This window comes from Tiliqua scincoides, chromosome 3 (assembly GCF_035046505.1).
Source record: "Tiliqua scincoides isolate rTilSci1 chromosome 3, rTilSci1.hap2, whole genome shotgun sequence".
Classification (NCBI taxonomy): Eukaryota; Metazoa; Chordata; class Lepidosauria; order Squamata; family Scincidae; genus Tiliqua; species Tiliqua scincoides.
Window position 1 is genome coordinate 83846675 of NC_089823.1, and position 17303 is coordinate 83863977.

Genomic DNA, 17303 nt, shown 5'->3' on the forward strand with positions numbered 1-17303 from the left:
GCTTAACTGTTACCCTGCACATGCCTGATCTTGTCTGATCTTGGAAGCTAAGCAGGGTCAGGCCTGGTTAGTACTTGGATGGGAGACTGCCTGGGAATACCAGGTGCTGTAGGCTTATACCATAGTCTTTCGAGACTGAAGGTTGCCAACCAGACAGTCCAATCCTAACCAAATCACCACTGGGTCAATGGAGTGCATGCTGTATGGGGGGGGGGGGCGCTATGGAGACCTACTTGAGATAAGGGAACTTTTGTTCCTCTACCCCAGAATAAGTCTCCCCTGCCCCAGTGGATCTCCAGATATTTTGCTGTGAAGTTCAAGGAGAGTAGGGAGTGGGAAGGGAATGAGATTACCATAGATACTCAAGTATAAGTTAATCACAGATAGGTCAATGGCAGGTTTTTGAGCCAAAAATCATGGAATTTTCTATGAGCCCCAGATAAGTCCGGGTAAAACTAAGGTGTATGTGAAATTCTTTGAAAACGTTTTTTGAATTGTTCTGAGGCAATAGCAAAAAGTCCAAAAGAAACGGCGTCACTTTACCTTCTTCTCCAAACAGGAAGAGAGATGAAGGTGCTTATGATAGGCTTTGTGAGGAGTAGAGTACCGCACTTCCATAGCAGCAGGCCTCATACAGAACAGTTCCCATAAGTGCCTTCACTTCTCTTCCTGTTTAGAGAAGAAGCTGCAATGCCTACTGTTTTTTGCTTGCTTCTGCTGCTGCCTCAGAACAATTATTGGTAAGTTAAATTGCTCCTTTTCTTCGCCACCCATCCGCATTCTGCTTCTCAGCCCAGTCCCACCCCCACCTCACCCAGCAGCTGCTCTTGGAAGCTTCATTCACCGTGCTGACCCATGTATAAGTCAACTCATGTTTTCAGGACCAGTTTTAAGGCATACATTTTTCGATACATGAGAATATATGGTAAGCCCCAATGAGTTGAATGGGACTTACTCCCAGGTCAGTGCGTATAGGATTGCAGACTTAATGTAACGTACCTCACGGGTTTGAGGAGAAAACAGGGAATGTTTCCTGTAGGCTCAGAGCTTCTTGGTTTGAGGGATATAAATAGTTAATGCACACAACTGTAGTGAAAACTGGTCCCTTCTGTTCAGTTTCTCTAATTCGAGTTATTACTTTACAAAAAAAAAAAAAATTGGTTGACAGATGGTGTATGGTAGACAGTTCTGCAGCTAGTTGCTGATCTTCTGTGAAATGAAATGTGCCTGTACTGCCTGGTGGCAATAACTTCAGTTTAATGGTGTATTACCAAAGCATGTCTCATTAGTGTATATGTCCCACTGGACTGATAGGCCTTGGGGAACCCTTGCCTCCTCAAATGGCCGCACAATCTGTTCCCAAAGTGTGATGCTGATCTCATAGAAATGGATGATGGTAGCAAAGTAGTTGGAAATCATATTGGATCATGTCATATTAAATGTTTTTGGTAACCGAAAGTATACACATTTGATGTTCTTTCTCTTTTTTTTCTTTGCTCAGGTCGTTCCATCATGCTGGAGTTAACTGAAAGGAATGATTACGCCCGTGTTGCCGAGTAGATGCAGAACACTTTACTTTTGCTACTTTTTGGAGAGTGACCGCAATCTGTAAACGGAGCCAAGGGATGGGCTTTAGGCACAAGGACTCCCCCACTTTCTGCACCGCTGGGATTTGTCTATGGTCGGTTTGCTGAGGCACGTACCGTATCATCTTTGGGCTTTCCGCTGCCTTTTTGCCCCTATTTCCTTGGTCAACTGTTTTTTCTCTCTCCTTCCCTTCCTCCCACACTCACACGCACACCACACGCAAACACACTTTTCTCTTTTTTTTCATTTTTTGTCTTTTCCTGACTAATTTGATTTCCTGTCTTGGTGTGGAAGACAGAGGCCTACTAATGTTGATTTAAACCATGTCAAGGCCAATGGGACTCTTATGGCTGCCTTTGATCTTTACTCCGGTTTGTGTCATGCTGAATTCGAATTTCCTCCTCTGGATAACTGCTCTAGCGATACGGTTTACACTGATTGATGGGCAAGCACAATACCCAGTTGTAACTACGAATTATGGCAAAATACGTGGTGTAAGAACACCCTTGCCCAATGAAATCCTGGGTCCAGTGGAGCAATACTTGGGAGTTCCTTATGCGTCTCCTCCAACTGGGGAAAGACGATTCCAGCCTCCGGAGCCTCCTTCCTCCTGGACTGGGGTGCGGAATGCCACTCAGTTTGCTGCTGTCTGCCCACAGTATCTGGATGAGAGATCACTGCTGAATGACATGCTGCCTGTTTGGTTTACTGCCAATTTGGATACTGTGATGACATATGTGCAAGATCAAAATGAAGATTGCTTGTATCTGAATATCTACGTGCCCACAGAGGATGGTAAGTATAGTATTCAGCCATAAGCTGACCAACTAGCCTAAATCCTATTAATAAATGAAGCTAGGGGATCTACTACAGAGAACAGTGCATTCACCTTTTACCTTGTTTTATCTGTCAGGTGTTTCCTTGACTCTTCCGTGGCAAATGTTATATAGAAATAGTGCCATGTTTGTAAGGATGCTGTTGTGTGTGTCTGCTATTTATAACTGTAAATATATATAACTGTATTTGTCATCCTGATGTAATTATGTCTTCAAATAATTGCCATATTTATAAGTTATTAATGGAACAAAAGTAATCAAACAAGGCAAAGGACCTTGGATGGATTTGAGGAAGAGGAAAAACCAAATACACTTATTTAAATATATTAAGATATTTCAAATATTAGTGTACTGTATAGGTCTTCTGAGCAGAAGATTTCTATAGCCTATTTGATTTTATAGACAACTTCTGAAATGTCTTTAATTTTGTGGGAAGTAACTATATTTTAAATTGCTTGAGCGTATCAAACACTGTTTAATTCCCATTTTTTTCAGCTTAAAGACCACATGATTTTTGGAGTAATCACCATTTTAGTAGTGATTTACATATATTGTTTTTCATCCCAGCAATTAAAAAAGATCCAATAGCAATGTCATAAACCATTACCATCAGTTGTTGCAGGATCAATACCCTCTAATAATTGCTGTTTGATGTTGTTTCATTGTAAATATTTCTGTTAGTGGTATACTTTTCAAGTATAATTTTTAAATAGTTCGTGTTGCAACATACAATAAAACTCCAATAGTCGGGCACCTCTGGGACCTAGGTGGTACCAGATTATTGGATTATTGGATGATGCTATCATCCCTGGATCTAGCAACAGGGTCAACTATTTACCTTACCCTCTTAGCAATGCCATCACTGATGGCAATGCCATCACAAACCCAAACTGCTTGGGTTGTCAGTAATGTGTTGGGTTGTTCCTGAGTGGCTTCCGTAACTTGTTTTGGTTATGTCACCACTGAACCAAGCATAACTCTTTGTATGCAAAGGCCAGAGAGGTCAAGAATTAAACTCTTTTTCATGACTATTTTCATGCTGGAGTGCCAGACAATTGGGCCTGGACTATTAGAGTTTTACTGTACTCATCTGTTTTGCTGTTTGTTTGTTTTTTTTTCACTTGAGATATTGATCTCTTACCTCAAGATAACATTATACTGGACAAATAACTTGTTGGTTCTCCTTACAGAGCCAGGAAGAATTATGTCAGGCAACAATATCAGTAATTTACTCAGGGCAGACCTTTTCTATTAGCTTCCAATGTATTTTACAATACATAATCTACACAGGTCCAGGTATGGAAGACTGATGACCACAAGTGATTTTATTTTAAAGAGCTAAACACGTATATGGTTGTCAAATATTTAAATATCCAAATTTTAATTACTCTTGCTTGGTCCTGCTTGGATTCATGATTCCTTGCTGGCTTAATGATCTCTCATTTCAGGCATGGACATGTAGGAAAACAAAGGATACTTGATTAAAAAAATAGAGTATATATAAGACATTGAATCCACAACCAAAAAGAGTTCTAGCAGAAACCAGCAAAACCTTTCCTTCCTTCCTTCCTTCCTTCCTTCTGCTGCCCCCTGCTGCTTCAGTTGACTCACCACAATATAACTAGGCCATTCAAGAAAGATCATCCTTCTACCTCGCTTTGGGGCAGCCAGTGATTTGCTCTTTCACAGGGCCCCTTACTCAGCAACATTGACTGGAGAGAAGTCTTCAAGTCCAACTGGATGTTAGAGGCTTGAAGAATGAAATGCCTACTGAAAACTCCCAAATGAAGTATGGGAGCCTTGGTTTAGTATGAATGGCCTGATCACATTGCAGTATGCTCAAGGAGAGAGTGTTACCAAGGGAGTTGCATGGGAATCATTCATAAATGTTTCGCTCAAGAATAATACAGGATAGCTGGTCCTGCCTATTCCAAACAAAAGTAGCTAAGAAAAACAGCTCTTTAGTAAGAAATCTTTAAACAGGGCAGTGGTGTAGTGAAGGAGGTGCAGGGGGTAGCAACTGCACCGGGCAACAAGCTTTAGAGGGGCAACAAGCTGAGCTTGACACTAGTGGCCAAAATTGTGAAAACCTTGGTATGTACGAGTAATACTATCATGTTATATATCATTGGAAAGGAAATTTAATGCAGAATACAATGAAACAAACCGCATTGGAAAGTTTTGTATTCTATCAAAACTTATGGCCAGTTAACCAGAAAACAGAACTGCCTTATGGAACAAAAAGTGAATTTCTTTAACTCAAAACTGACCTATGAGACTGATTGTTCTGAGAGCCAATGAGATGTTGTTATGAAATAGCTTGGAACCAATGAGGTGTTAATATGAGTCAGCTCTCATTTCCATGTATAATAGTAGTTATCCCTGCTAACTGGGTAAACTTTTTCAAGTGGTACTCCTCTTATATTTAGCAGGGGGAGAACAACCATCCCTTTTCACCCCAGCACTGGCGTCGCTAGCGGGGTGCAGGGGGTGCAGGCTGCACTGGGTGACGCGCCGGGGGGACACGCCCTGGGGGAGGATGCGCTAAAATCGTGGCATTAGGAGCTACCATGTCATGCCATACACTGTTGGATGTGGAATGGCCGGCGGAGTACAATGCAAAAAACAGAATTGCTATAGCTCCTTTCCTTCAAAAGTTATGGCCAAAAAACCAGAATGAAAAAATGCATGGAGCCCTATGGAAAGTGAAAGTGAGCCGTATCGCGTTTATTCGTGAGTAGGCGTACTTGCCATAGTCTGTCGGAAAGGGAAGTCTGAGAAGAATCCAATGACACCACAATGGTCCCAATCCAATGAATGCAGCCCCCAAAAAACACCTGAGTAGCTCCCCCCTCCCAGCTGCGAGTCTGAGCCCAAAATGAAGCAACGTGGCCATGTTTACTCATGAGTAGGTGGACTTGCCTTAGTGGAGGCAGGCTGAGAGGCTCCAAGGATGTCAGAATGGTCCTGATCCAATGAATGCAGCCCTCAAAAACACAGAGAAGGAGGTCCCCCCTCCCAGCTGCGAGTCTATGGAGCCCTATGGAAAGTGAAGCAGCCTCATGTCGTGCTTACTTGTGAGTAGGCAGAAGTGCCTTGGCTGTTGGTCAGGCCAGCAAAGGGGAATGTGAGGCCACCACAATGGTCCCGATCCAATGGAGCTGGAGTGCAACTAATGCTCCAGAAGGCAGCCTCCCCCCACTAAAAAGGACAAAAAAGGAGGCTTCAACTGGTAAAACGAAAGTTTTCTATTTTGCACTTGTAAAGTCAGGTGGGTCCTTGTATTGATATGCTTGAAACAGAAGAACTATAAACTGGGCACTGGGGAGGGCTGGAAATCTCACTGATTCTTTTTGGGGGGTTGTTATTGCAGGCAGGCTACAGAGTAAGCTCTATTGACCATTATGGGACTTACTTCAGAGTAGACATGCATAGGATTGGGCTCACAGGCTGCAATCCTACCCACACTTTCCTGAGAGTAAGCCCCATTGACCACAATAGGACTTACTTCAGAGTAGATTCACTTGGTGGAACAGGACTGGCTCCCCCTTATTTAATTATTTCTTTTATTTTAATTTAATTATTTATAATTATTTATTTTAATTTGCTTGATGATGTCACTTCTGGCCATGACATCACTTCCAATGGGTCCTGGACAGACTGTCATTCTAAAAATTGGGTCCCAGTGCTAAAAGTTTGAGAACTGCTGCAATAAGGTGTTAGTAAGTTGTCACGGGGTGTGTGTGAGAGAGACTCTACAAGTTTTCAAAATCAATAAAATCAGAATTTGGAGGAATAATCCTGTCAAGTTATATATCAATCAATGCGTAATTTCATGCAGAATGCAATGAAACAATCCACATTGAAATATTTGTGTTCTAACAAAAGGCACAGCCAAAAAACCGGTGGGGGCGGGGTGATGGCACATTACCATGCCCACCTGGGGCATTGCCCCGCCCACTACATGGGGTGACGCGCAGGCCTCCCGCACCGGATGACGCGAATCCTAGTGACGCCACTGCACCCCAGCACAGTGTCTCTGACGAATCAGGGGCACACTTTTTATTAATTCATTTAATTAATTGAGGGCCCAATCCAAACCTGAATTTGGGCTGACGCATGTCCCTTATGCCAGCCTGGGAGTGTCACAAAAGTGCCGAAAAACACTTTTGTGCCACTCTTCTGGGAGATAGGATGATACATTGATGTGTGCCAGCCTCCCTGTACTGTTGCGGGCCCTGGAAAGAAGGTGAGTTGTGTTGGCCAAGGTTGGCCAATGCAGGGGTCTGGGGGGGCGTGGGGAGGATGCCTTTCAGGGCGGTGGGAGGGCAGGTGGTGGACGTTCCCAGGGGAGGTTGGAGAGTGGGAGGTGGGACCAGGACCTGGCAGTTATGCTGGATCCTGACCCCAGGTGGCCCAGGACAGTCCTGGGCTGCTCGAATTTGTGGTGCAAATCCAAGTAGACCCATTGGGGCTGCTGCAGCACAACCCAGGGTAAGGAGAAACGTTTCCCCTTGCCTCGCGCTGCAACGCATTTGGCCCCAAACTTGTGCTGGATGCATGCAGGCCCATTTTGTCATGGAGGGGGGCTACAAAATCTTCTTTGACCCCAAGTAGCAGATAGATGTCTTAGCTATGCCACTGGCTGTGGGGAGGCGGCAGAGCAAGTGGGTGGCAAGCTGCTGGAGGGAGGAGGCGGTTCACTGATTTTTTACTTTTCTAAAAGCCTGGGTGTGATGTCACTTCCAGTTGTGACATCATTTCTGGGGCATTATTTTGAGCTTGGCACTTGATCATTAGCTACACCACTGAAACAAGGCATAAAACCAGTGCCGTGCAGAAATAAGGAATTTGTCTTTTAAATGAGGGGGAGAGAGAGAGCGAGAGAGCACTTCCAATCACAGGGTGTAGATTTATTAATTGCATATACACAACAGGGGCCAAATTTGTACACCTGTAGGCTGTGCAGTTATAGAGATAATAAAAATGTCAACATTTAAAAATAATAATAATATGCTTCCCATATTATGTGTGCATTGTATGCCTGACTGTGATACAATATTCAGTCCAGAACCCCTGTGGATGCCAAAACCCACGAGTAACCAAACCCGTGGGTCAGGTCTCTCACCTGACCTCTTTTCATGACTGGAAGTACCTTCTGGTTGTGTGTGGAGTTGTTCTGAATCCTGGAGAGGCTGTGTGTGTCCTCCTCGACCCAGAGAAAGCCTCTCAGAAGTGACTTCCGGTCATGTCTGGGAGGTTGGTGGGGCCTTCCACTGTGGGTTTGGAACCTGCGGTGAGTCAAATCCATGAGTTCTGAACCTGTGGATAAAAAAGACCCACCTGTAAATGTGTATTTAGAGTGCATCTGAGGGAAGAAAGAAGAAAAAATAGAGGTTGGAAAGGAGGTGTTGCAAGGAGAAATTTTTTCTTTATTTGTGTCAGAAGCACTTACAGAAGTGTAATTTTATACATGTAAGATAACAATATACTCGTAAAAAAGGTTAAAACTAGATATCATTCACCCAGTCCCAACATAAGATCTTCCTCCGTACATATTGAAGGGCACCGTATATACTGTAACATATGTGAGGTGGTTTGTTCCTCTCCACATTCTCCACATTCATACAGAGTGTCTTATGGGGAAACCCCATTTCCTCAAATTATCCTTTGATCCTCTTACCCCAGCACACAGTCTGTTTGAAGCTTTCCGTACAGGCCAAGAACATAAGAACAGCCCCACTGGATCAGGCCATATGCCCATCTAGTCCAGCTTCCTGTAACTCACAGCAGCACCACCAAATGCCCCAGGGAGCACACCTGATAACAAGAGACCTGCATCCTGGTGCCCTCCCTTGCATTGGCATTCTGACATAGCCCATTTCTAAAATCAGGAGGTTGCACATAGACATCATGGCTTGTAACCTGTAATGGATTTTTCCTCCAGAAACTTGTCCAATCCCCTTTTAAAGGCATCCAGGCCAGATTCTGTCACCACATCCTGTGGCAAGGAGTTCCACAGACCAACCACACGCTGAGGTTGTTGTTGGTCAGGTGACGGGCAGGCATATGCTTGTTCCCATTTCTCCTTACTCACTTTCCATTATTCTAGAGCAGTCTGTGGTGACTGGTTGTTGGGTGGGGGCGCAGTCTGAAGGAATCTATTCCTCGATCTCAGTCTTAACCATGGGAGTTGATGGCCATATAGTGGATGTGTTTTTAAGGATGTCGTTTTAACCCACTCTTTCTGTGCTGCGCTTTCCCACTGAAATGGGGGGGGGGGAATCTGCTAGATAATACACCTTTTGTATTGTGATCGGTTTTAGACATCCTGTGACCAATCTTGCTGTTTCGTTTAAAGCCACATCCGCCTGTTTTGCATGTTCGATCTATACCAGACAGAGCTGGCATATTCTCCAGCAAAGTAGCAAAATGCAAATGCAGAAGTTCTTAATATATGTGGTTGGGCACCCCATCTTGTGTCTGTTATTTTCCTCAAAGTATTATTTCTAGTGAAGACTTTGTTTGGTGTTAAAACAATGATTCTTCAAAGTAAGTGTATGATCGGGGAGAAAATTCTAACTTTTTAACCCCATCCATAAACTTAGAAGGAGAGGATGGGAAGGTTTAGAGAGGGAATTGGGAAGAAAAGCAAGGAAGCAAGAAATGTAGTTGTAATTGCCATTCTTGGAGACAGCCTGTCAAGCCTTGGTATGCTAGGTTCCGTACCGCATGGGGTCAGCTCTGACTTGAGAGAGCAACTCAAAAGGGAGTTGTTGCATCAAGTAAAGAGTGCTAACCAAAATGACTGACCAAAATGTCCAATATTTATTGGAATTTGAGATGCTCGTTATGTGCTTCTCTGGGGGGCAGTCCTCTTACTAAGGGCTTAGGTTTTTTGGGGGGCGGTCACCTCTTTGGTGTAGTAATGCGTGATGGTTTGTGAATGGCATTCAAACAAGAACTATAATGGGTTATACTGCATGCAGCCAAAATACAAATATGCCAACAGGAGACAGATGTTTTCAGAATGCAATGAGATAGAATGTGCAACCTGGTACGTCTTCCCCAAAATATGTGACTTGCATGAGCTGGTGGCATAGAGGCGAACAGAGGTAATGATGGAACTTTGAGAGTTTGATATTAGTTCAGAAAGACAGTGGCCATATTATGGTCCGTTTATATACATAGAGACTTCAGGAAAATGGCTGAAAATGCAATGCTAATGTAAGCAGGTAGACCAGTGGTTCTCAAACTTTTCCGGCTCGCGTCTCCCCTGATCCTTGTAGCCATTGGCCACGGCTCCCCATTACAACACCTCACCTTAGTTACCCCCAAAATGGGGATGAAGGTGTTTAATTATACACTAGAAACAAGGCTGCCAGCACTCTGAGGCTGCAATCCTAACCACACTTAACTGAGAGTAAGCCCCATTGAACAAAATAGGACTTACTTCTGAGTAGACCTTGTTAGGATTGTGCCCTGAGTTTGTTAGCAGCACACCTGGAGGGTTTTGGAAAGGGAGGGAGGAAGTGATGAACTTGCAGGAGGTGAAGACTTCATTTTGTGTGTATCTGCTAATTGCAAACTGACATGAAACTGAGACCTAGAGACTTTGGCTGCAATCCTAACCCCACTTTCCTGGGAGTAAGTGCCATTGAACACAATACGACTTACTTCTGAGTAGACCTAGCTAGGATTGTGCCTTTTGTCTTACAATAGCAGCCAACAGAGTATCTCCCCCCCCCCCAAGGAGGCAAGAGGAAAAAGGGGATGGCTGAAAAGGAATGGGGATTTTAATTTTTAATCAATTTTTGGAGACAAAGCCATCAAGAGTGGCCTTTTTCTCTTTTTTAGAGGGGGAGGAAAAAGAGAAAGGTGGAGATCCTGGGTTAAGCTGATACAGACCTCAAGCCTCTGTAGGTCTGCTCAGAAGTAAGCCCCATTTGAGTCCATGGGGGTTACTCCCAGGAAAGTGTAGAAAGGTTCCTTCCTTCCCAAGCAGCCTTGACCAATCCCAGGATGCCCAGGGTGAGGGGCACACTGGGAAATGTAGTCCTTGGGGCAAAGTTGCACATGGAGAGAGCTCCATGCTGAGATGCGGCACCTCTGTCTGCCCAGCCAGCCTTCTCTCCCACCTCCACCCAGCATGTTTCATAGCCCTCCCAGGCTCACACTGCCCCACCCACCTCGTTCACAGCTGCAGAAAAGCAACAAGTCAGCAGGCAGCACGTGCAGCAGAGCAGCCCAGCCCAGCCTCTCTCCCCGAGATGCCTGGCAAAGCCCCTGGAGGCTAGCTTCGCCTCCCTAAGGAAGCGGGACGCACAGATTGAATACTTCAGAGGTAGACCAAAGTTGTACTTCGTGGCATGAGTTACAGCCATTTGGGATACTGTCCATTGCACATAGATTAACACAAAATAATATAAAAAAGCACCACTGGTGACAAGAACAACATGACAAATCAGGAGGAGGGAGAGGTTTAAATTAATTTGCATGCATTGTAGTCTGTATGTGGAGGGAGGGAGGCTGCAACCTTAGACTTTTGGAAAGTGAAAGTAAGTGAGATATACATGCAAGCGCTTTTCCTTTCATGGCCTTATGAGAGAAATCTTCATATGGTCATTCATATGGTGCATATGTGACTGCCCTTGAATGAAAGAAGCCCATGGTCTTCGGGAGCTTCCTTTGTGCATTTGGGCTCCTGTGGAACTTTGAAGACATCTTAGAGTACCTCTCACTTGTTTGATTCATTTTTCTACACACTCCTGCTGCTTTCCACCTCAGTACAGTACTGTGTCAGAACAAATTCCTTCTTATTTGTTCTAAAAGAGTCTCATATTTTCAGTGTTAAGTCTGCAGAGTAATTTGGGCAAATTGTCATGGCTGTTTTGAAAACAAACTGTTTTCCCTGTCCGTTACCCTTATCAGTGGATTTGGGACCTACAAATTTAACTCACCGCAGGTTCTGAACCCATGGTGGAGGGCCAGACCTGAGCTCCTGGATGTGATCAGAGGTGTTCTCTGGTCACATCCAGGAGGCTTTCTGAGGGACCGCAGAAGCCAGCTAAACTTAAGCTAGTCTTGTGATACAGTGGCAAAGAAGGTGAGTGCGATGCTAGACTGCACCAACAGAAGTATAGTATAAAAACTGAGAGAAGTAAGGGTTCTGCTTTACCCTGCTTTAATCAGATCTCATTTGAAATTTTGTGCCCAGTTTTGGGTGTTGCAGTTTAAGAGGGATTTGGACAAACTGGAGTGGGTCCAGAGGACGCTTACTAAGATGGTGAAGGGGCTGGAAACCATTACCTACAAGAACAGATTGAAGGACATGTTTAGTTTGGAAAAGGACAGTCAAGAAGTGACATGACAACTATCTATAAATACTTGTCAACTATTTATACATGACAACATGACAACTATCTATAAATATGAAGGGGTATCATGTGGAAGATGGAGCAAATTTCTCAGTTTGTTATACAAATGAGTATAACAACAAGGAAGGTTTTGATTAAACATGAAGAACTTCCTCACAGCAGAAACCGTTCAGCAGTGGAAAAATCTTCTTTGGAAGGTGATAAAATCTCTATCACTGGATAGAGTAGAAGCTGGATAGCCATATATTGGGGATGATATAGCTGTCGATAGCCTACATTGGCAGCAGATTGAACTTGATCATCTAGTGAGTTGCTTCCAAATTTATGGTTTTGTGATTAAGATGTGAGGAAAGTGAAGTCTGAAAGGGATAAAGTGTTCTACTTGCAGTGGGTTAACAGCAGATTGGTTCAGTTCATTCTAAGTAACTCAGGATCTCTGAGCTAAGCCTTATTGTACTATAATTAGCATTTGCTACAGTTTGTTCTAAATAACTTCATTTCAATTCAGGTAGCAGCAGCTTGGGCGTGCAAGAAAAGCATTTAGCACCAGCTGTTTGGTTTTGTTGTTGTTGAACATGTACGCCTGAGGAAATATATTTGTTCCCAAGCTTCCCTGTTGCCCTTTTAATTAAGAGCTGACCCCAACTGAAATCACAACTTTATTTTTCTAATGAGTGATTGCTGGTATTTTTTATTACCCTAGCCCCTGCAAGGCAGGCTGGGAAGATGACACTTGATTGGTTGTTAGTTTGAGGGAAGAAGCTCTGGCAGCCATTCACCATTTTTCTCCCCTCATGTAAACCTGTGAGCTGTTGACTCATAAAGGGCAACCCTTCCCACCCACCCATGGAAACAAACTGAAGCCCGGACCAAATGTGCAACTATTCCATGGGAAAACACATCCATGGGTTTCAACTCACAAGGGATTTCCACCTACAAGTTCACTGCAAGCCTAGATTTTCTTTGAGTCAAAAGCCATGCTAGTCCCTCCTCCAACATTGCCAATTGTTCTTGGCAGGTTTCTTATGTTTGCATGTATCTCAACAGCACTTGCCTGCCAAAAAGGTTGGGAGCTTCTCCCTGAGGACTTGTACTTCTGAAGGCAGTGAATGTCTTGCTTTTTCCAGTGATATTCATGTGCTGTTTGTTTTCAGTGTCATTGTGCACAGAGCTGATCCACTTGTGCAAGACAAGCTGCCAAGCTCCTTAGGACTTCTAAGCAAATGGACATAGGATTATGCCCCAAAGCAGGCACTCTCCCACCCCAACAATTCACACCCATACTCAAGGCAAGCAGACAAAGAGATTTCAATTTCATCCTCTTTCTCTGCCTCTCTCTCTTTCACACCCCACTGCTATGTGACTTGGGCTGCAATCCTATCGACACTTTCCACTTGCTATGTGGAGTAAGCTACATTGATCACACTGGAATTTGCTTCAGAGTGGGCATGTATTGGATTATCATGATAGCATCTCTTGCTGATAACAGCCTAAGAAAGAAACAGAAAAGACTTAGAACAATAGTATTGTGAGAGTCTACTGTAGACCACTGGGCCATGCAAAAGACACAAACAAGCAGAAAACACAAGCAGAAAAAACGATTTGTTGCTTAAAACTGATAACCAAGGTTTCTGTGAGGCAAGCAATAGTGGTAATGGAAGATTTCAACTGCCCTGGCATCTGATGGCATCCCATTTAGCTAAAAGTGAGAGGTCCAATAAATTCTTGATTTATCTTGCAGGCAACATCATTCAGAAGAGGGAGGAAGGAATAAGGGGGCCTCCTATCCTTGACTTAAACCCTATCAACAGGGAAGACTAGGTCAAGGAAGTGAACATGTCAGGGACTTTGTGACCTCATCATCTTAGAATTCTTGATAACAAGGGAAAGGAAAGCTGAGGGTAGAAAGATGCATACTCTGGATTTCAGGAAAACTTATTTTAACGGATTCAGGGCCCAATCCTTTCAAATTTTTCAGTGCCAGTGCAGCTGTGCCACTGGGACATGCACTGCATCCTGTTGTGGGGAGGCAGTCAGAGAGACCTCCCCAAGGTATGGAAACATTTGTTCCTTTGTGACTGCATTGCAGTTGCACCGGTGCTGGAAAACTTGATAGGATTGGGCCCTCATAGAACAATAAGTCATATTCTGTGGCTAAAACTGTTAAAGGAGAAAATGGTCCAAGAGAAATGATATTATTTTGAAAAGGGAGATAAAAAAGGCACAGTAACAACCAGTTCCCATAAGAAGAAAAGTTGGGAGACACATAAGGAAACCAGTGTGGCTGCACAAAGAGCTGTCTGAAAATCTGAGAAGAGAAATGTGTGCAAGAAGTTGAAGGGAGGGTCCAGTTAACTAAGCCACAATATTATAACTATAGCCTACACCTGTGGTGATCAGGTTAGGAAGCCTAAAGCACATAATGAACTGAGGCTGGTATGGGATGCCAAAGACAACAAAAAGTGTTCTTTTGGTTATGTTCAAAAGAAGAGGAAGGGCAAGGAAACAGTAGATCTGCGAAGATGGGGAAGAGATAATGAACAATGGAGAGACAGTGGAATTGTTCAGTGCTTATTTTGCATCTGTCTTCTCCCACAAGGGAAAGGTGGCCCAACTGAACAGTTACACTAATGAAGAACTGAGGGCACAACAATTCAGAACACAACTCAGATTGTAAGTTGTGCCTAGTTACTTCAAATGAGTGTAAGTTCCAAGGACCAGATAATTGCATCTCAGAGTATAGATGAACTGGCAAATGTAATCTTGAAGCCACTGTCTGAAACTTCTGAGAACTCGTGGAGAATAAGTAAGCTGCCTAAAGATTGGAGATGAGCAAATATTGTCCCTATCTTAAAAAAAAAAAGATAAAAAGGTAGTCCTGGGCGACTGTAAAGCCTGATGTCAATTCCTGGAAAGAATGTGAAACAGATGGGCAGCCCAATGCAGAGCTGCCCGGAGTGCAGGGCTGCAGCAGCACTGAAAATGGCTGCAGCTGTATCCAGTATGCTCCAGGTAGCCACCACTGCCTCCTTGGGAGAAGGGACTTTCACCCCCTTCCTTTGGGTAAAACAAGTAGCCCTGCAATTAGGCTATTCTACAACGACCCAAGGGTTGGGGTAGAATTTAGAGTCTCTGTGTCGGGCGGATGACTCAACACAGAAGCTCAGGATCTGGTGGAGCAAAGCTCCATCGGTTCCAGTTTCCTCCTGCCCCACTCGCTCTCCCCAATACACCTCCTTCCTGTCTTCTCTCCTCCCTCCATCTGCCTCCCCCAGCCTTGGATTGCCTCCTCCCCGCCCCCACCTACCTCTCCACTGCCCAGCAGGCCAAACAACTGCTGAGCAGCAGTTTTCTCCAGTGCTCCACTGGCGCTAGCTCAGAGCCGGCCAGCGCTTGGCTAGCACTAGTGCTCCACCAGAGCTAGAGCCCACATACATGCCTTATGGCATGTTTGCATCAATGCGCGTTGGTGGTAAACTGGCGCACACTCTTTAGGATTGAGCCCTGAGGCTACAGTCCCATCCACACCTACCTGGAAGTAAGCCCAGTAGACTATAATAAGACTTTTTTTTTCTGAGTAGACATGCATAGGATTGGGCTTCAAGTGGAATGTTTGTGATTTGAACATAATGGGGTAAGCTCTAGGTTTCAAAGGCTGCAATCTTAAGCACATTTACCTAGGAGTATTACCCCATTGATTATAGTGGAACTTACTTCTATGTACACATTCATAGGACTGGGCTAAAATGATCTTGACAGATTCCATCTGCATGAACATGAACTTACATGAAGTTCAGTGTAAAATTCTGCATGTAGAAACAGAAATCAGAGGCACACATACAGAATAGAGGAAATTGGGCCTGGTAGCAGTATGTATGAAAAAAATCTAGGTGCTGTAGGCTGCAATCTTATGCAGTCTTACTTTGGATTATGTCCCAGAGTGAGGGCCCAATCCTATTCAACTTTCCCGTACTAATGCAGCCATTTCGATGAGGTGTGTGCTGCATCCTGCAGTGGAAGAGGGCAGTCACAAAGGTCTCCTCAAGATAAGGGAACTTCTGAGTGGACATGAATAGGCTTGTGTTGTGTGTGCTCATATGTTGGCCATGAATGTGATGCAGCTGCAAAAAAAGCAAATGTACTACTGGGCTACATTAGTAGATGCACAGAGTCCAGATAATGGGATATAATTATTCTACTCTATACTGCTCACTTGGAATTCTGGTTGGTTGGTTGGCAACCTTCAGTCTCGAAAGACTATGGTATAAGCCTACAGCACCCGTTATTCCCAGGCGGTCTCCCAACCAAGTACTAACCAGGCCTGACCCTGCTTAGCTAGATCAGACATGCTTAGCTAGATCCTGCTTAGACCCTGCTTAGCTAGATCAGACATGTGCAGGGTAACAGTTGCTGCCTAAATGCATAATGTATTCACTTGGAATACTGTGTCCAATTTGAGGCACCACATTTTAAAAAGAACATTGATAAGCTGGAGTGGGTTCAAAGGAGGGTGAACGGAATGGTGAAGGGTCTGGAGGTCAAAAGTGCTTCCTATGTTTAGCCTGCTGAAGGAAAGACTAAGGGAGATATGATAGCCAACTTCAAGAGTGAAGTACTGTCACATAGAAGAAAGGGAAGGCTTGCTTTTGGTGGTTTCTGAGGGCAGAACTAGAACCAATGAGTAAAGTAGATTTAGACTAGATGTGAAGAACTGCCTAAGAGCTGTCAAGCATTGGAACAACCTGACTTGTGCAGTTGTGTGCTGTCCCTCATTGGAGGTTTTCAGAGGTTGGATGGGCATCTGTCAGGGATGCTATATTTGCCTGTGCTGAGCAGGGGGTTGGATGACATCCAAGGATACTTCCCACTTGATTATTCTATGTTCTGTGATGTTTGGCAAAATTTGCACAATTGTGCATATACAAGCCACGACTATAGCATTATACTTCAGTGCCTCTTGAGAGGAATCAGTGGGATTCATGATTATGCCAGAGATAATGGGGGAGGTAATTTGTAGAGGGGCCCAAAACGTCACAAAATAATGGTGCATTTCTAAGAAGCTCATCATGTAGAAATGAAACAATGGAAGAGAGTGCAGCAGCCAAGTGTACCATCCTGGAATGTCATGCCTGGGTTATGACAGGTAACAGTTACTTTTGGATAGCATCAAGTCACAGGGAAAGATTGTTGGGCTTGCCCTTCCTTCTCCATCTGATGCCATCCTATTCTCCAGGTCTGGGAGGTTCACACAGAGAGAGCCTTCCACAGGGCTCCTTGCACCCCCAAACATCTTTTTAAAAAGGAAAAAATGAGCACTTCAGGTTTTTGTTGCAAAACTGGAAGTGCCTATTTTGTTTTTATACATGTTTGGAGGCTCAGGAAGTCCTGCAGATGGCTCCCTGGACCTTCCAGACCCCCAGAACTTTGGCGCTGACTGACAAGTGAAACCTCCTTCCCATCTCCAGCAGCAGCAGCATGATCTTGGGGATTGTGTTCTGTCATA

General features: G+C 44.2%; 1 protein-coding gene across 2 annotated transcripts in view; it reads left to right on the plus strand.

The window, feature by feature from the left end:
- The first annotated feature begins 1910 nt into the window (after positions 1–1910).
- Positions 1911–17303, plus strand: part of NLGN4X (neuroligin 4 X-linked) — a 167190-nt gene continuing 151797 nt past the window's right edge. For both annotated transcript variants that reach the window (XM_066619598.1, XM_066619599.1), the window contains exon 1: positions 1911–2382. In XM_066619598.1, the coding sequence (XP_066475695.1) occupies positions 1911–2382 (472 nt within the window). The remainder of the gene's footprint in view (positions 2383–17303) is intronic.